This window comes from Macaca nemestrina, chromosome 1 (assembly GCF_043159975.1).
Source record: "Macaca nemestrina isolate mMacNem1 chromosome 1, mMacNem.hap1, whole genome shotgun sequence".
In the NCBI taxonomy this organism is placed as follows: Eukaryota; Metazoa; Chordata; class Mammalia; order Primates; family Cercopithecidae; genus Macaca; species Macaca nemestrina.
The window spans coordinates 133,176,832-133,197,426 of NC_092125.1; the positions used below are offsets into that span (position 1 = coordinate 133,176,832).

Genomic DNA, 20,595 nt, shown 5'->3' on the forward strand with positions numbered 1-20,595 from the left:
TCTAATAAATTCTCAATCACAATAAATCCACAATAGCAATTCCATATGCTAATTTCCTGTGTATGTATGTATATATACATATGTATGTATGTACGTGCATGTGTGTGTGTGTGTATCAACAGACTAATTATCTGTTTAGAAAATTTGTTTGTCAAACTGAATCAAGAGTAAAGAATCAGGCCGGGCGCGGTGGCTCACGCCTGTAATCCCAGCACTTTGGGAGGCCGAGGCGGGCGGATCACAAGGTCAGGAGATCGAGACCACGGTGAAACCCCGTCTCTACTAAAAATACAAAAAATTAGCCGGGCGCGGTTGTGGGCGCCTGTAGTCCCAGCTACTCGGGAGGCTGAGGCAGGAGAATGGCGTGAACCCGGGAGGCGGAGCTTGCAGTGAGCCGAGATCGCGCCACTGCACTCCAGCCTGGGCGACAGAGCGAGACTCCGTCTCAAAAAAAAAAAAAAAAAAAAAAGAGTAAAGAATCTGAGCGGGGCATGGTGGCTTGCACCAATAATCTCAACGCTTTGTGAGGTCAAGGGTAAATCACTTAGGTCAGGAGTTCGAGACCAGCCTGGCCAACATGGCAAAACCCTGTCTCTACTAAAAATACAAAAAATTAGCTGGGTGTGGTGGCACACGCCTGTGGTCCCAGCTACTTAGGAGGCTGAGGCAGAAGAATCGCTTGAACCTGGGAGGTAGAGAGGTTGCAGTGAGCTGAGATCATGCCACTTGCACTCCAGCCTGGGTGACAGTGTGAGACTCTGCCTCCAAAAAAAAAAAAAAAAGGAAGAAAAAGAAAAAGAAAAAGAGCAAAGAATTCATATAATAACTAACTCTTTACCCTACTGATACAGTTTTGTATTGATGGGGGGTTTTGAGTATAGTTTTTTTCCTCTTCAATCTGTAGTCTTACAAAATCATTGAGATCTCTGGAATTAAAATGTCAACATAAAAACAGGGAATCTGTTATGATGTGGTTTATTATTTTACACAATTGGTGATACTGTAGTTAGATCGAATTTAAAACTCAAGTCTAGAAAGTATTAAGATATCTCTCACAATATACTCCATCTAATTATAAAAATTAAGTTGTTAATCAATAAACATATATTGGCATAGTTATAGATACATAAGTATTTATGTATGTTCATCTGTCTGTGTGTGTGTATATATGTATGACTGATCCTACCTTTACTCCTTGAATTAAGCCATTCATCAGAAATGTATGTTTAGGGAAGGTTTCATGTAATACCTAAAGAAAAAAAACCAAAATAAAAATAACATGCTATATTTCAGTCTTAATAAAATTTCCATATTTACCTTTTTGAACATCCTTTCATACTACAATCTATTTTACATATTCAGATTTGCATGACATGCATATGACCATTAATAATCATCTATTTATACAGTACTTACTATGTCACAGGGCACTAAATTGGGCACTTTACATATATTATCTCATTTAATCCCTCATAACAACCCTATCAGAAAACTGATATGCAGAGGTTAAACATCTTGTCTAAGACTACATTCAGCAAGTAAATGGCAAAGCTGAAACTGAACCTAGGAGATCAGACTTGAAAGCCTATGCTTTTACTCACTATGCTATGATGCTTCCTCAACATAATTGACTTATATTTCTCTTTCAGATGGATATATTATCTAGGATAGGAGATTGGGAAAATTAATAAGGAATTTTTAATTGCCACAAAGTAGATCAAGAAAGATTCTATAAAATAAGAAAAAAATCCCAACCTATGAAAATGTATAACAAGTTATTCTATCCTTTGCAAGGCTTGTTCTCAAATCATGTGGTATCGTTTTTTTTTTGCAGTGGGCAGCAAGAGAACCATTGGAATGCATCAACTGAAAAGGCAATTCCAGGCAATTGGAAAAATAAACAGCAGCTACCATTTTTACAGCCTATATGTACTCTTATTTAATCCCAACATTGTGAATTAGATAATATTATCACTTTACAGATGAGGCAACTGAGTTCCTGTTTGACTTAGAAACTAATGCTTCCATTATCCAATGCTATCTCTCAGTAAAAACAATAGAGAATGGGAATGTGGGTAACAAGAAAGGTAGGGAAGGTCTTCCCTTTAAGAAGAAACATTATGCTAAATATACTTTCTGACATGTTGCAAGAAGAACCTTTAGAGGGATCAGAGTCGCTCCCCTTTCTTCAGTGATTCTTCTTCTGCCAATAGCAAGAAATTTAACAAAAATGTGCTCATTGTAAGTAAAAATAAAATTAGAGGCCAGGTGTGGTGGCTCACGCCTGTAATCCCAACACTTTGGGAGGAAGAGGCAGATGGATCACCTGAGGTGGGAGTTCGAGACCAGCCTGGCCAACATGGCGAAACCTCATCTCTACTAAAAATACAAAAATTAGCCAGGCATGATGGCGGGTGCCTGCAATCCCAGCTACTCGGGAGGCTGAGGCAGGAGAATCACTTAAACCCGGAGGGCTAAGGTTGCAGTGAGCCAAGATCATGCCACTGCACTCCATCCTCAACAACAGAGCGATACCCTTTCTTAGGGAAGAAATGAAAAAAGTCGACTGTATGTAAATGAATGGGTTTGACTGTGTTCCAATAAAATTTTATTTATAAAAATAGTATGTGATCTCCAGGACCCTGGACTGGGCAAAGATTTCTTGATAATACTCCACGACCACAGGCAGCCAAAGTGAAAATGGACAAATGGGATCACATCAAGTTTAAAGCTGCACAGCAAAGCAAACAAGAAAGTGAAGAGACAACCCACAGTATAGGAGAAAATATCTGCAAACTATCCATCTGACAAGGGATTAATAACGAAAATATATAAGGGGCTCAAATAATTCTATCAGAAAAGAATCTAAGAATCTAATAATCTGATTTTTAAAAATAGGCAAAAGAACTGAATAGACATTTCTCAAAAGAAGACATACAAGTGACCAATAGGTATACGAAAAAATGCTCAACCATCACTGATCATCAGAGAAATGAAAATCAAAACTACAGTGAAGTATCATCTCACCCCAGTTAAAAATGGCTTTTACCCAAAAGATAGGCAAGGATGTGGAGAAAAGGGAACACTCGTACACGGTGGGAATGTAAATTAGTACAATCACTATGGAAAACAGTTGGAAGGTTCCTCAAAAAACCTAAAAATAGAGCTACCATATGATCCAGCAATCTCACTGCTAGGTATATATCCCCCCGCCCACCCTCAAAAAAAGGAAATCAGTATGTCAAAGAGATATCTGTACTCCTATGTTTACTGCAGCACTATTCCTTTGTTTGTTTGAGACGGAGTTACGCTCTTGTCGCCCAGGCTGGAGTGAGATGGCGTTATCTCGGCTCACTGCAACCTCCGCCTCCCAGGTCCAAGTGATTCTCCTGCCTCAGCCTCCTGAGTAACTGGGATTACAGCGTGCCCTACCACGCCTGGCTAATTTCTGTATGCAGCACTATTCTTAATAGCTAAGCTTTGGAAGCAATCTAAGTGTCCATTAACAGATGAATGGAAGGATAAAGAAAATGTGGTACTTATACACACAGAAAAAGAATGAGATCCTGTCATTTGCAACAATATGGATGGAACTGGAGGTCATTATGTTGAGAGAAATAAGCCAGGCACAGAAAGAGAAACTTCACATGTTCTCACTTATTTGTGAGAGCTAAAAATTACAACAATTGAACTGATGGTGATAGAGCAGAATGATGGTTACCAGAGGCTGGGAAGGGTAATGGGGGAAGGAGGGGACGGTTAATGGGCACAAAAAAATAGAATAAGATCTAGTACTTAATAGGCTAACAGGTTGACTATAGTCATCATTTACTCTACATTTTAAAATAACTAAAATTGGGCCAGGCGTGGTGGTTCACACCTGTAATCCCGGCACCTTGGGAGGCCGAGGCGGACGGATCACAAGGTCAAGAGATAGAGACCATCCTGATCAACATGGTGAAACCCCATCTCTACTAAAAATACAAAAATTAGCTGGGTGTGGTGGCTCATGCCTGTAATCCCAGCTACTTGGGAGGCTGAGACAAAAGAATCACTTGAACCCAGGAGGCAGAGGTTGCAGTGAGCCAAGATTGCACCATTGCACTCCAGCCTGGTGACAGAGCAAGGCTCCGTCTCAGAAAAACAAAAAACAAAACAAAACAAAACAAAACCTAAAATTGGACTGTTTACAACACAAAGAAACAGTAAATGCTTGAAATGATGGATACCCCATTTACCCTGGTGTAATTATTACATCTGTATGCCTGTATCAAAATATCTCATGTACCCCATAAATGTAATACCCTACTATGTACCCACAAAAATAAAACATGTTATTTAAAAATAAAAAAGGAAAAATGGCATGCCCTCTCTAATTGAAAAGAATTATTGGGAGGTCTTTGAGAAACTCCTAGTTCTTTTTAGAGTTCTACTGCACGCATTAACTAAGTAGCTAAGTGACAATTAGGAAAAAGTTCAATTTAACATACTTGTGAAAAGGAATATAAACACACACACACACACAGAGAGAGAGAGAGAGAAAGCTACCAGAAGCAACTACAAAAAAAAAAAAGAGTGCAAAAAAGATTTAGTCCTCTAGCCATATTTTGCCAGTCCTTGTGCTAAAGGATAAGATTTAAACTCCTTAAACTAGTATCTCAAACTTTTTATGGGACTCAAATGTATTATGCTTTTCTTTCAATAATCACAAAGGGCCTACTGCAAGCCAAATCTTTCTAGGTATGAAGAACAGGTTTGGTGTTAGAAAGAATGAAGAACATTATAAACGTCTATAAGAAGTTTTATACTATGCTAGATCTTATCGCTAATGATTCACTTTGCCAAGCTATATTCCATTCCAATCAATCTGTTCTCCTCGCTGTTTCTGAAATATTCTATACTTTCCAATATTCATATTTTATATATGACATCCCTTCAATTTTGAATGTTTCTTCCCTTTCTTTATCTAGTCAACCCCCAATCCTTCCAAACTGTTCCTCTGCTACCTTTCTTCTCCAAAGCAATTTCTCCTTTGGGGCCATACAATTTCTAATAAAATTTTAACAGACAAATATAACAAGTAATTCAAATGTTGTAAAGATTTTTGATGTCAGGATTCTTTAGCACTGGTCTTTAGAGGTGAAGAGAGAAAATGTAACATTTTTCCAATAAATTTTATAGATCTTAACTTTTTTTTAACTTTAAAAATGTTGAAAGTAAATAATCCTTAAAATGTTAAACGCTTTGGGGCTGTTTCTGTAGCCAAGGACGCGAAACCATCTAGGTAGAAGAGATGCTAGTGGATTTTGAGTGTTCCGTAACATGGACTGTGCATCTAACAGCTTGAATCATCAAACACACTGGCCTATTATTTCCAGAGCCATAGGGCTGTCAAAAGGGTAAAGCCAGCCAGGCACAGTGGCTCACGCCCGTAATCCCAGCACTTTGGGAGGCCGAGGTGGGAGGATTATTTGAGGTCAGGAGTTTGAGACCACCCTGGCCAACAAGGTGAAATCCCGTCTCTACTAAAAAACAAAAAATTGGATGGGGTGGTGGCTCACGCCTGTAATCCCAGCACTTTGGGGGGCCGAGGTGGGTGGATCACAAGGTAAGGAGTGCAAGACCAGCCTGACCAAGATGGTGAAACCCTATCTCTACCAAAAATAAAAAAAATTGGCCGGGCATAGTGGCAGGTGCCTGTAATCCCACGTACCTGGGAGGCTGAGCCAGAGAACTGCTTGAACCTGGGAAGCGAAGGTTGCAGTGAGCCGAGACGGCGACACTGCATTCCAGCCTAGGCGACAGAGTGAGACTCTGTCTCAAAAAAAAAACAATAAAAAAAATAATTAGCTGGGTGTGGTGACGCGCACCTGTAATTCCAGCTACTGGGGAGGCTGAGGCAGGAGAATCTCTTGAACCTTGGAGGCGGAGGTTGCAGTGAGCTGAGATCATGCCATTGCACTCCAACCTGGATGATAGATTAAGACTCCGTCTCAATGAAAAAAAAAAGAAACAAAAACGGTAAATCCGCTCCTTGGCATTACAGATCCTTACACCTACTGTCATTCTCATTACTTAGCTAATATGTTACATAATCAAGCAATGAACACTGATTCTGACAGAACATCTACTATGACAAACTATATATTCATATCCTCTTAAAAGTGTTAGACTTCAATCTTTAAAAATACTTGTCAGTACAAAATTCTTTTTAGCTAAATCCCCTTGTTGGTAGAGGCTCACCATCTTCCCCTCGGCAGGTCTTCCATAAAACACAGCTTTTGTTTTTTGACTGTTCTATAAGAGCTTAAAAGTGAAAGATAATTGCAACATACAGTTTTTTTTTTTGTCTTAAAATGTCACATTAGTTTTAAAAATTAAGAAATTAAGGCTATCATAAATCCCAAGCCAGACATTCAAAATTAATATGTCTAAAACTGGTTATCTGATTTTAAAAAATACTTTAAAGAATATCTTTGAAATCTGAAATGCTGAAACAAACTATAACTTTTGAGGGAGGGACGGGGAAATGAAAGATACTGACTTAAAATACAAATTACGTCTTCATCCTCATTTCCTTTTAAAATGAATGTTAAAAACTTTGACTCTTGTGGCATGCACCATTTATAATCAGTTTCAAAACACATAAAACAGAAATGAAATGTTTAAAGATTAACAGACTTTTAAGAGGAGAGCCTTCTTTTACCCTGAAACCCACCTCTTTACACACCTCTCATACACAATGCTGGGGAAGAGTGGGAGGAATACTGGAGCCCAAAAGAAAGGCTGCCAACAAAGCCAACAACAACAAAAAACAAAATTTGTAAGCAAAAAGCCTTGAAATGAGTAAAACCTTTTTAAAAAGCCCACACTGAATTAATACATTGTTCTTAATTAGTGACATATACTAAATACGTAACAGGGTAACTTCTAAAAAGTAGATACGCCAGGCTGGACATGGTGGCTCACGCCTATAATCCCAGCACTTTGGGAGGCCGAGGCAGGGGGATCACCTGAGGTCAGGAGTTCAAGACGAGCCTGGCCAATGTGGTGAAACCCTGTCTCTACTAAAAATACAAAAATTAGCCTGGCATGGTGGCACGTGCCTATAGTCCCAGCTACTTGGGAGGCTAAGGTAGGAGAATTGCTTGAACCTGGGAGGTGGAGGTTGCAGTGAGCCAAGGTTGCACCACTGCACTCCAGCCTGGGCAACAGAGTGAGACTCGGTCTCAAAATAAATAAATACAATAAAATAAGAAAACACAGAAAAATTAAAGAAAATAAGAATACATTGGCCAGGCACAGTGGCTCACACCTGTAATGCCAGCACTTCGGGAGGCCAAGGCGGGCAGATCACGAGGTTAAGAGATCGAGACCATTCTGGTCAACATGGTGAAACCCCATCTCTACTAAAAGTACAAAAATTAGCTGGGCATGGTGGCACGTGCCTGTAGTCCCAGCTACTAGGGAGGCTGAGGCAGGAGAATTGCTTGAACCTGGGAGGCGGGGGTTGTAGTAAGCCAAGATTGTGCCTCTGCACTCCAGCCTGGTGACAAAGCGAGACTCCGTCTCAAGAAAAAAAAAAAGGAATATATTAAGCACAACATTAGTCTATGAAAAATGAATAAACAAGCCTTTCTAATTAAGGGGACCCCTTTCTTGTTCTTAAAAAAGATAGCCTCCCTTTGTCCAACTAAGAAAAAAATGTACCAAAATTACACAGAAGATGACATACCTAAAAAAATGTAAACGAGAAGCAAATTTTAAAAATAGCTATATACACTTGAAATACTGATAACAAATTATGGAAACATCACAAAATGCTTTTTTTCACAGCTTGCTAACAGCTCATCCACATTTTGATCACCCTACTTAGCTAATGGTTGGGCTGCCTCATAACCTCAACCAGCTAAAACATCGGTACAAACCAGTTACTACCTGCATTCCCCAAAAGACTGACCACTGGAGGAGTCAAGGAAGCCTAGGTGCAAATACCAACACTGCAGCTTACTGTCAGAGTAGCAATCACATTGCTTAACTTTTCTAAGCCCCGGCTTCCTCATCTGTATTATGAGGCTAATATCTCACTGATAAGGTGGTTGTGAGGGTTAAAAATGATAACGTATTCAAAGTGGAATACGTTAGGGCCGTGCCTAACATAGTCCACTTTGAATACATTAAAGGACTGTGCCTGGATCCATCATAACATAAATACACGTGGACTGTTTACTATTACAAAGCTCAAGTACTTTAAATGGTAGGAGTGATGATCTACCAGACAGATTTATATGTTAAATTGACAACTTATAAAAAGCATGCTGGCACACTAGGAAAGCTAATGTAAAGTCATGAGTCCACAAAGTTATTACAGCACTTCAGTAACCCTTGACAACAAACAGGCTATTACAATTCAATGAAGTTATGAATGTCATAACCAACTTGCATCATCTGAGGAAGTTCCAAATCACTCTACTTGGATTACGAAGCCAGGAAATGTGTAAATTAATTTTTTAAAGATTTCTATCTGAAATTAGTAAACTAAAAAAAAAAAAACCAAAACACCCTTTGATTTTTTTATAGCAATACTCATAAATATGCTCTATATATTCAAAATGACTTTTTTTTTTTTTTTTTTTTTTTGAGACAGAGTCTCACTCTGTCTCCAGGCTGGAGGGCAGTGGCACGATCTCTGCTCACTGCAACCTCCGCTTCCCGGGTTCAAGAGATTCTCCTACCTCAGCCTCCCAAGTACCTGGGTTTACAACAGGCGCGCACCATCATGCACAGCTAAATTGTGTATTTTTAGCAGAGACGGGGTTTCACCATGTTGGGGTTTCACCATGTTGGCCAGGATGGTCTCGATCTCTTGATCTTGTGATCCGCCTGCCTCAACTTCCCAAAGTACTGGGATTACAGGCGTGAGCCACTGTGGCCGACTTTTTTTTTTTTTTTTTTTTTTGAGACAAGGTTTCACTCCCGTCGCCCAGGTTGGAGTGCAGTGGCGTGATATTGGGTCACTACAACCTCCGCCTCCTGGGCTCAAGTGATTCTCCCACTTTAGCCTCCCGAGTAGCTAGAACTACAAACCTATGCCACCGCACACAACTAATTTTAGCATTTTTTGTAGAGACAGGGTTTCATCATGTTGCCCAGGCTGGTCTCAACTGCTGAGTTCGAGCGATCCGCCCCTGCCCAGCCTCCCAAAATGCTGGGATTACAGGCATGAGCAACTGTTAAACATCAATATTTTATGTGTAGATAGTAACGATTACGCAGCTGTCAATAAATATATCAAGAAATAGGCACTGTAAATATTCTTAGACTAGGTCAATCTACTTAAATAACTTTTCTATTAAGTAACCTTTTTTATAAAAATGTTTTTTGTATAATATGAACAATCTCATGAAAACATAGTATATTACTTTAAAACTCTATTCCGCTAAGATTTGGTAAACTATATATAGAGCATATCCTAATTACTCCTTTCAAGATGGTATAGATATTTACCATAGATAGTCCTTCCCTCATTCCATTCCCCTTATCTACACCAATATAAGAAAACTGGCTATCTTCTGAGTTGTTTGGTCTGGCAGGGAGGTCTTTTCTAAGGTTTCAAACCTGGGAGAATTTGGGTAAAATCAGCTTAGATCTATTAAAGAATAGCCCTTCTAGGTACTTAGCCCACATGAACAGAAACTTGTTTTTGTAAAATACAGCTGCATAAATGAACCTCAAAGTAATTATGCCGAGTCATGCAGGTCACAGACATCATCTTTTCTAAACCTGTCAGTTTAAGAATCTCTTCCATTTTACTCAGAGTAGCGACAGGGCCTCTGCTTGAACGTGCCCAGTGACAAGTCCAAATTCACACACCTCCACGCCACTGCCCCCCTCCCCCACCAAAAAAAAAGGTAAGGGAGAGTTAACGGTTGGAAAAGACAACCAGTAAAATACTGGTGAATACTGAACAATACCGGTGGGAGAATTAACCATGCAGAGGAAAAAGGGCCACATTTTCCTCCAAAACTGAAACAAAAGAGATTTTGGAGTCAGCGTTAAATAATTTAAAAGATTACTTACCACCAAGGTGGGTGCTGTCAATAGTCCCCAAGCAAAAAACTCCAAAAAGATGACGATAACCGCATGATAAACACTAGGAGAACCTATTCCTTGAGGCTATAAAAAACAAGATTTTTTAAAAAGTTAACAACACATTCTATAATTATTAACAATAACAACGATGCAATAGTCAACAAATATTAAGAACATATATGTACTGGGCACTGTGTCAAACATCTGTACTCACTGCCTCTGGCTTCAAAGTCAGAGGGACAAGGCAACAACGAAATTCATTAGCATAAGCACAGTATTCAGCTGGAACATAGAGAGTCCAAGGGAGCTTGGGAGATGGGAATATCAGACTTCCAGGAGGAAGTCTGAAAGGACACAACAGAGTTAGACAGGCGGAGGTATAGGGTGGGAAAGACGGCTCAGCCTGTACAAAGGTTCCAAGGCTTGAGGCATTATGGGTCTCATGTACCGAGTTCAGTACAACCAGTGCATGGGCTGCTTGTTGGGTGTACTGAAAGATGAGCTACAGGTACTCAAAGACCAGCTTCCATGCTAAGGAGTCTATATTTAATTCTGAAGGCTATGGGGGGCCACTAAAAGATATTAAGACTGACATAATCAGATGTAAGTTTTAAGATTATTCTGGCAAAGATGTAACCAAAAAAAAAAAAAAAAAACCATAAATGCAGCAAGTAGCAAAAATATAAACACGTTATCAACATGGCTCAAAAGCAGAACAATCCCCAGGGAAAGTATGTAAGAGATTTGGGATTTGATATACATGAGAAAGAAAACACAAAATTAAGTTTATACTGCTGCCAGAGATGTCTTAAGAATCACTTCAGTATTAATGACTCCGGTGATTTCCTAAAGGATAAAATGGAGGAGCAAAGTGCATCTAAAAGGAAGCTATTTGAATCAGCTCAAACAAGAGATGAGGGCATAAAACAGTGGCACAGTACGAATGCTGGAGGGAAGGGAACGGATTAAGGATTCAGGATTTGAAATTAGGAGGAGCTTGATAAATAGCAGAAGAGAGAATCAAGAACAACTTCCAAGTGTTTACCTTGGTTGTCTAGCAGTTAAAGCTGGTGGCTTCCCAGCACTTTCCCCCACGAGGCTCAGCTTTATTTCAGGTCCTATCTATAAAACTGCCCTCTTTACTTGAAACATTTGTATTGTCTCTGAGCACTGATTAAAACAATTAGCAGCAAATGTGATATCTGAAACCACCAGAGTGGATGAGATTATCAGGAGTGTCAAATGTGAAAACAGCAGTGAGCTGAGACAGAATCCCAAGAAGCGCCAACATTTTAAGTAGCAGGCAGAGGAAAAGAATGAAGTTTTTTCTTCTTTGATAAAGAAAAGAGGAAGATAAAAGGAACAGTGAGAAAAACATCAGGAGAATGAAGAGAATACAGTGTCACAGATGACAATGGAGCAGTTTTAGGAAGGAGGAGGTATCAAATGGAACAAGCACAGTAATACAAGGTCAAAAAATGGCCACAGGAGGCCAGGCATGGTGGCTCATGCCTGTAATCCCAGCACTTTGGGAGGCCGAGGGGGGCAGATTACTTGAGGTCAAGGGTTCGAGACCAGCCTGGCTAACATGGCAAAACCCCGTCTTTACTAAAAATACAAAAATTAGCTGGGCGTGATTGCGTGTGCCTATAATCCCAGCTACTCAGAAAGGCTGACGCAGGAGAATTGGTTGAACCTGGGAGGCAGAGGTTGCAGTGAGTTGACACTGCACCACTGCATCCCAGCCTGGGTGACACAGTGAGACTCTGGGGGGAAAAAAAAATTGGCCACAGATTTGATAAGCTTTAAACCTGTTTTGTTTGCCATGTTCATCACCACATATACCCAGACAGTATCAGAAAGCTTGGTATAACTTCTCAGGGCTTAAAGCATGCTAATTTTTTAAAAATCAAAGTAGGATATAAAATTCTATAGGTAGGATAATTTCAACTCTGAAAAACAATACAAACTGACCTCAATGTAAATAAAATTTATACTGGGTAATGATTTTAAGTGATATAACATTGTTTACTATGCTATTCTGAATTTTCCATATCTTTTCTTTCCAATAAGCATTCTTGCACTTTAGGAGGAAAATGCTTTGTTTATTTAAGAGAAAAATTACCTAAAACTAGCATAGAGAACAACAAAATAAACTATGGGACAATATCTCTGATGAACATTGAAGCAAAAATCCTCAACAAATACTAGCAAACCTCCTTCAGGAAGGAGATTTAAAAAAATGTCATTCATCGGCCAGGCGCGCTGGCTCACGCCTGTAATCCCAGCACTTTGGGAGGCCAAGGCGGGCAGATCGCCTGAGGTCAGGAGTTCGAGACCAGCCTGACCAACGTGGAGAAACCCCGTCTCCACTAAAAATACAAAATTAGCCACGCGTGGTGGCGCATGCCTGTAATCCCAGCTACTCAGGAGGCTGAGGTGGGAGAATCACTTAAACACAGGAGGTGGAAGCTGCAGTGAGCCAAGATTGCGCCATTGCACTCCAGCCTGGGTAACAAGAGCGAAACTCTGTCTCAAAAAAATTAAAAACAAAAAAAATCATTCATTATGTTCAAGTGGGATTCTTCCAGGTATGCAAGGATAGTCCAACATACATAAATCTATCAAGGTGATAACATCATTTCAAAAGAATGAAGCCAAAAAAAATGATCATTTCAATTGATGGTGAAAAAGCATTTACTAAAATTCAACACTGATTCATGATAAAAACTCTCAAAAATGGTATAGAAGGAACATACATCAATACGATAAAAGCCATATATGACAGACACAGAGCTATCATGCTGAACAAGGAAAACCTGAAAGCCTTTCCTCAAAGATCTGGAACAAGACAAAGATGCCCACTTTCGTCACTCTTGACTGGAAAGAACCAACTAGAGCAATTAGGCAAGAGTAAGAAATAAAAGGCATCCAAATTAGAAAAGAGGAAATCAAACTTGTCCCTCTTTGCAGATGACATGACTTTATATAGAGAGAACCCTAAATATTCCACCAAAAACTATCAGAATGGAAGCAAATTCATTAAAGTTGCAGGACACAAATATCAGTACCATCTCTATATGCCAACAGCAAATATCTGAAAAAGAAATCAAGAAAGTAATCCCACTTACAATAGCTACAAATGAAATACCTAAGAATAAACTTAAAGAAGTGAAAGATGTCTATAATGTAGACTACAGAACATTGACGACAGGAATTGAAGAGGACACACACACAAATGGGAAGATATTTCACGTTCATAAATTGGAAGAATCAATACTGTCAAAATTTTAATACTACCAAAAGCAATCTACAGATTCGATGCAGTTACTATCAAACTACAAATGACATTCCTCACAGAATTTTTTCTTTTAAATCCTAAAACTTATATGGAACCACAAGAGTCAGAACAGCCAAAACAATCCTGAGCAAAAAGAACAAGGCTGGAAGCCGGGCACAGTGGCTCACGCCTATAATCCCAACACTGTGGGAGGCCAAGGAGGGCAGATCACCTGAGGTCAGGAGTTCGAGACCAGCCTGGTCATGAGAGTGAAACCCCGTCTCTACTAAAAATACAAAAATCAGCCAGGCATGGTGGTGTAATCCCAGTTACTCGGCAGACTGAGGCAGGAGAATCGCTTGAACCAGGAAGGTGGGGGTTGCAGTGAGCCAAGATTGCACCACTGCACTCCAGCTTAGGCAGCAGAGCTAGACTGTCTCCAAAAAAAAAAAAAAAAAAAAAACCAGGCTGGAGGCATCACATTACTTCACTTCAAATTATACTATGAAGTGATAGTAACCAAAACAGCACAGTACTGGTATAAAAACAGATACATAGACAATAGAGCACAACAGAGAACCCAGAAATAAATCCATGTATTTACAGTCAACTCATTTTTGACAACAGCACCAAAATATACATTGGGTAAAGGACAGTCTCTTAAATGGTGCTGGGAAAAGTGGATATCCATATACAGAAGAATAAAATTATACCCCTATCTCTTGTGATATACAACAATCAAATCAAAATGGATTAAAGGCTTAAATCTAAGACCTGAAACCACAAAATGACTAGAAGAAAACACTGGGAATACATTCTAGGACATCAGTCTGAACAAATATATATATATATATATATATATATATATTTTTTTTTTTTTTCTTTCTTTCTTTCTTTTTTTTTTTTTTTTTAGAAGAACCCTAAATATTCCACCAGAGTCTCACTCTGTCACCCAGGCTGGAGTACAGTAGTGCAATCTCAGCTCACTGCAACCTCCACCTCGCGGGGTCAAGCAATTCTCCTGCCTCAGCCTCCCAAGTAACTGGGATTACAGATGCCTGCCACCACGCCCAGCTAATTTTTGTATTTTTAGTAGAGACAGGGTTTCACCATGTTGGCCAGGCTGGTCTCAAACTCCTGACCTCAGGTGATCCACCCTCCTCAGCCTCCCAAAGTACTGGGATTACAGGCGTGAGTCACCGCACCCAGCCTAGATTTCTTAATACCTGAAAAGCACAGGCCACCAAAGCAAAGAGGCACAAGGAGGAACACACGAAGTTAAAAAGCTGCACAGCAAAGGAAACGATCAACAAAGCAAAGAGACAACCCACAGAATGGGAGAAAATATTTGCAAACTATCACTGTAACAAGGGATTAATAACCAGAATATATATGGAGCTCAAACAAGTTCTATAAAAACAAAAATCTATATATAGATTTTTAGAGGGGTGTAAGACCTAAATAGAGATTGACATACAAATGACCAACAGGTATATGAAAAAATGCTCAACCATCATTGAGCACCAAACAAACGCAAATCAAAATTATGAGCTATCATCTCATCCCAGTCAAAATGGCTTATATCCAAAAGACAGGCAATAACAAATGCTGGCAAGGACGTAAAGAAAGGGGACCTCTCATGCACTGTTGGTGAGCATGTAAATCCCCAGCAACTATGGAGAACAGTATGGAGGTTCCTTTAAAAACCTAAAAATAGAACTATCATATGATCCAGCAATCCCACTCCTGGTTATGTATCCAAAAGAAAGGAAATCAATATAAACAAGAGGTATCTGTACTCCCATGTCTATTGTAGCACTATTCAAAACAGCCAAGATCTGGAATCAACCTAAGTGTCCATAAATGGATGAATGGACAAAGAAAGTGTGGTACACATTTAAAAAAAGTCTGTGTGCTGAAAAGAAAAAGGAGGTTTAAAAAAAAGAAGAAACAGGACAGGCATAGTGGCTCACACCTGTAATCCCAGCACTTTGGGAGGCTGAGGCAGGAGGAATACTTGAGGCCAGGAGTTTGAGACCAGCCTGGGCAACATAGCAAGATCTCATCTCTAATTTAAAAAAAGAGAGAGAAAATGAGGTACATATATACAATGCAATATTATTTAGCCATAAAAAGAATGAAATTCTGTCATTTGCAACAACATGGATGGAAATGGAAGACATTATGTTCAGTGAAATAAGTCAGGCACATAAAGACAAATTTTGCATATTCTCACTCACATGCAGGAAGTAAAAACTTAAAAAGCTGATCTCATGGAGATACGGAGTTAGAATGGTTACCAGAGGCTGGGAAAATAGCAGGGAGGCAGGGATAAAGTGGGTGCAAAAATATAGTTGGATAGAAGGAATAGGTGTAGTGTGAGGAAAAGAAAAAAAAAGAGTAAGATCTGGTATTTAAGAACACAGCACTGTGACTATAGTAAAAAATTATTTATTGTCTATTTTAAAATAACTAGGCCAGGCACGGTGGCTCACGCCTGTAACCCCAGCACTTTGGAGAGGCCGAGGCAGGCGGGTCATGAGGTCAGGAGTTCAAGACCATCCTGCCCAACATGGTGAAACCCCGTCTCTACTAAAAATATAAAAATTAGCCAGGCATGGTGGCGCACACCTGTAATCCCAAGAAAAAATGGGCATGAAGACTAATGGAACAGAACAGATAACCCAAAAATAAAGCAAAATACTTATAGCCGGCCAGGCATGCCTGTAATCCCAGCACCTTGGGAGGCCAAGGTGGGTGGATCACCTGAGGTCAGTAGTTTGAGTCCAGCTACTCAGGAGACTGAGGCAGGAGAATTGCTTGAACCCGGGAGGCAGAGGTTGCAGTGAGTTGAGATTGCGCCACTGCACTCCAGCCTAGGTGACAGAGTGAGACTCCGTCTCAAAAAATAAAAAATAAAATAAAATAACTAAAAGTGGAACTGGCATGTTCCTAACACAAAGAAATGATATATGTTTGAGGTAATGGATACCACAGTATCCCTGATTTATTATACACTGTATACCTGTATCAACATATGCTTGTATCAAAATATCAGAGGTACCCCAGAAATATCTATATCTACTTTGTACCCATAGTAATTAAAAAAATTTAGAAGTCCTAGCCAGAGTAATCAGACAAGAGAAAGGAACAACGAGCATGCAAATTGGAAAACAGGAAATCAAACTGTCACTGCTTGCCAATGATATGATTGTATACCTAGAAAACCCTAATGACTCATCCAAAAAGCTCCTAGATCTGATAAACGAATTCAGTAAAGTCTCAGGATACAAAAATCAATGACATAAATCAGTAGCACTGCTATATTCCAACAACAACCAAGCTGAGAATCAAATCAAGAACTCAATTCCTTTTACAATAGCTGCAAAAAAAAACAAAAACAAAAACAAAAACAAAAAAAACCCACCTAGGAATATACTTAACCAAGGAAGTGAAAGATCTTTACAAGGAAAACTACAAAACACTGTTAAAAGAAATCATAGATGATGCAAAGGGAAACACATCCCATGCTCATGGATGGGAAGAATCTACATTGTGAAAATGACCATACTAACCAAAACAATCTATAGATTCAATGCAATTCCCATCAAAATACCAGCATCATACTTCACAGAACAAGAAAAAACAATCCTAAAATTCATATGGAACCAAAAAAGAGCCCACATAGCCAAAGCAAGACTAAGCAAAAAACAAATCTGGAGGTATCACATTACCCAACTTTAAATTATACAAAAGGCTATAGTTAACAAAACAGCATGGTACTGGTATAAAAATAGGCATGAAGATCAATGGAACACAACAGATAACCCAGAAATAAAGCAAAATACTTATAGCCGGCCAGGCATGCCTGTAATCCCAGCACCTTGGGAGGCTAAGGTGGGTGGATCACCTGAGGTCAGTAGTTTGAGTCCAGCCTGACCAACATAGTGAAAACTCATCCCTACTAAAAATACAAAAATGTTAGCCAGGCGTGGTGGTGTGTGCCTGTAATCCCAGCTACTTGGGAGGCTGAGGCAGGAGAATGGCTTGAACCTGGGAGGCAGAGGTTGCAGGGAGCCAAGATCGTGCCATTGCACTCCAGCCTGGGGAATAAGAGCAAAATTCCATCTCAAAAAAAAAAAAAAAAAAAATCAGCAGAGTAAACAGACAACCCATAGAGTGGGAGAAAATATTTATGAACTATGCATCTGACAAAGGACTAGTATCCAGAATCTACAAGAAACTCAAATCAGCAAGAAAAAAACAATCCCATCAAAAGTAGGCAAAAGATACGAATAGGTATTTTTCAAAAGACATAAAATCAGCCAACAAACATATGAAAAGATGCTCAGCATCACCAATTATCAGGGAAATGCAAATTAAAACCACAATGAGATATCATTTACTCCCGCAAGAATGGCCATAATTTAAAAATCAAAAAATAATAGATGGTGTGGATGTGGTGACAAGTGAATACTTTCACACTGCTGTTGGGAATGTAAACTACTACAACCACTATGGAAAACAGTATGGAGATTCCTTAAAGAACTAAAAGTAGAACTACTGTTTGATCCAGCAATCCCAATACTGGGTACCCACCCAAAGTAAAAGACGTCATTATACGAAAAAGACACATGTACATGCATGTTTACAGCAGCACAATTCACAACTGCAAAGATACGGAACCAACTCAAGTGCCCAATGACCAACAAGCAGATAAAGAAAATGTGGTACATGAACACCATTGAATACTTGGCCATAAAAAGGAATGAAATAGTGTCTTTTGCAGAAACTTGGATGGAACTGGAGGCCATTATTCTAAGTGAGTAATTCAGGAATGGAAAACCAAATGTCATATGTTCTCACTTACAAGTGAGAGTTCAGCTATGAGGACGCAAAGGCATAAGAGTGATAGAATGGACTTTGAGGATGGGGGGAAGCTTGAGAGGGAAAAAAGACTATATATACTGGGGCAGTATACACTGGTCAGGTGACAGGTACACTAAAATCTCAGAAATCGCCACTAAAAAACGTATCCATGTAACCAAAACCCACCTGTACCCCATAACTATTGAAATATTTTTAAAAATATTAAATTTTAAAAATAAAGTAAAACTTGAATGGAAAAAGACAGGTATGCTGCATATACTTGTCCCTCCTGAACCATTCCATTGAGTTTCCCATGACTGGAAGGAAAAAATATGTATTTTTTTTTTTAAAAAGCAGGGCAATGGGAGAGATATTTCTTTGTTACAAAGTACTGGAAATTTTGAGAGCTATATTATATCCATATTCATCTCTTCTTGATGTACCCTGGCTGAAACTGTCCACTGTTACTTTCACACTTTCAATTTAAAATAATGCTAAAAGACAACCAGAGTTCTTTATAATCGAAACTTTTAAATCATACAGACTTGTCAGAATGTTACCTGAAGAAAGCTATTCTTTTTTTACTTAAACTTTAAACTTTCAGTAGCTGCAAAGGAGTTACATTTCAACTGTAGGAGAATTTCTGCAGATGGTCTGATTATGTTGGTATGTAAGTCTTCTAACTTCAAGTTAAGTAATTCATGATGCTGCCTGCCACACACCTGCCAAAGACAATATAAACACCCTGATGTTTCTAGGCTTTTTGAAAAGCACCACGGGGCTGGGTGCAGTGGCTCACACCTGTAATCCCACTTTGGAAGACTGAGGCAGGTGGATCACCCGAAGTCAAGAGTTTGAGACGAGGCTGGCCAACATGGTAAAACCCTGTTTCTATTAAAAAAATACAAAAATTAGCCGAGCATAATGGCACATGCCTGTAATCCCAGCTATTCAGGAGGCTGAGGCAGAAGAATTGCTTGAACCAGGGAGGCGGAGGTTGCAGTGAGCCAAGATCGCGCCATTGCACTCCAGCCTGGGCAACAAGAGCAAAACCCTGTCTCAAAAAAAAAAAAAAAGAAAGAAAAAGAAAAGCACCACAGGCCCTTCTCATTGCTCGCATGCTAGCAACCAAAGGCTGTTTAACAACTCTCTGGGTCTACAAAGGTCCTACATCCCGGTGAGCTTTCCTGCCACTACTTCAGCCATCCTTGCAGGTGAAGAGTGCAGAAGGTCAGAGCTTGGGTCCCGCTTTTGAAATGGTTGCTGATTCCTATTTAATGAAAATCAGGGATGCCAAGAAAAAAAAAAAAATCTGGTGCTCTGCTTATCCAGGGATATGCATTTCATTTTCAAATGATATATCAATTTTACTTTTTTCAGGTACTTCCAACCATGCAATTCACACATGCCTTACTTTCTATCAAATCTTTAAAGTCATTTTACCAATTAACTTCTGAAAGAACTATACATTTTCCACTTTGTCAGAGATGTAGTCTCACAATTGTATTGACAAAACAATAAAGATCATATTTTAAAATGAGCATTTTAAAAGATAAGGAAAATTCAATTTGAATAATGTAAATAACTCTTTAGCTCTTAGCCTCTAACAGCTATGCTTAAAAACAAGTGGTAATGCTTTAATAAAACAAAACAGAATTCTAGTATTCGAAAATGTCAGAAGGTATTTTTATTTCAGCTGTCTTAAATACCTACACTGAATGTTACATACATTAAAACTTGTAACTAAAAACTTTTTTTTTTTAAAGACAGTTTCACTCCATCACCCAGGCTGGAATGCAGTGGCATGATCTCAGCTCACTGCAATTTCAGCCTCCCAGGTTCAAGTGATTCTCTATGCCTTGGCCTCCTAGGTAGCTGGGATTACAGGCGCACACCACCACACCTGGCTCATTTTTGTAATTTCGGTAAAGACGGGGTTTTACCATGTTGGCCAGGCGAGTCTCAGACTCCTGCCCTCAAGTGATCCGCCCACGCTGGCCTCCCAAAGTGCTGGGATTACAGGCGTGAGCCACTGCCCCTGGCCTAAAAACTATTTCTATATATGGATGCTTTAAAAGCAAATTCACTAATATGGTTACTATCATCAGTGAAGTAGTATACAGTATATGATTAAATATTTACTGAATATAATCTGTGGAACTTATTCTTCACTCACTCTGTTTTCAAACAGAACAATTGCTCTTAAACTTTTGGGAAGTATGGACTTTTTGGGACTCTTCCAAAAAATATGTATAGCCAAAAGAAAATTTTGAAAACTTCAGGGTGAACAGACCCAGGTTAAAAACGCCTAATATAGAATCACACACCTTAATGTAATTTATCTTAATTTTGTC

At 39.3% G+C, this 20,595-nt stretch overlaps 1 protein-coding gene across 1 annotated transcript in view; it reads right to left on the reverse strand.

The window, feature by feature from the left end:
* LOC105485463 (major facilitator superfamily domain containing 14A) overlaps nt 1–20,595 on the reverse strand; it is a 47,608-nt gene that overhangs the window by 23,809 nt on the left and 3,204 nt on the right. Inside the window, exons 2-3 of the mRNA XM_011747836.3 lie at nt 10,081–10,176; nt 1,187–1,249 (exon numbers count right to left, since the gene is read on the reverse strand). Of these exons, the coding sequence (XP_011746138.1) occupies nt 1,187–1,249; nt 10,081–10,176 (159 nt within the window). The remainder of the gene's footprint in view (nt 1–1,186; nt 1,250–10,080; nt 10,177–20,595) is intronic.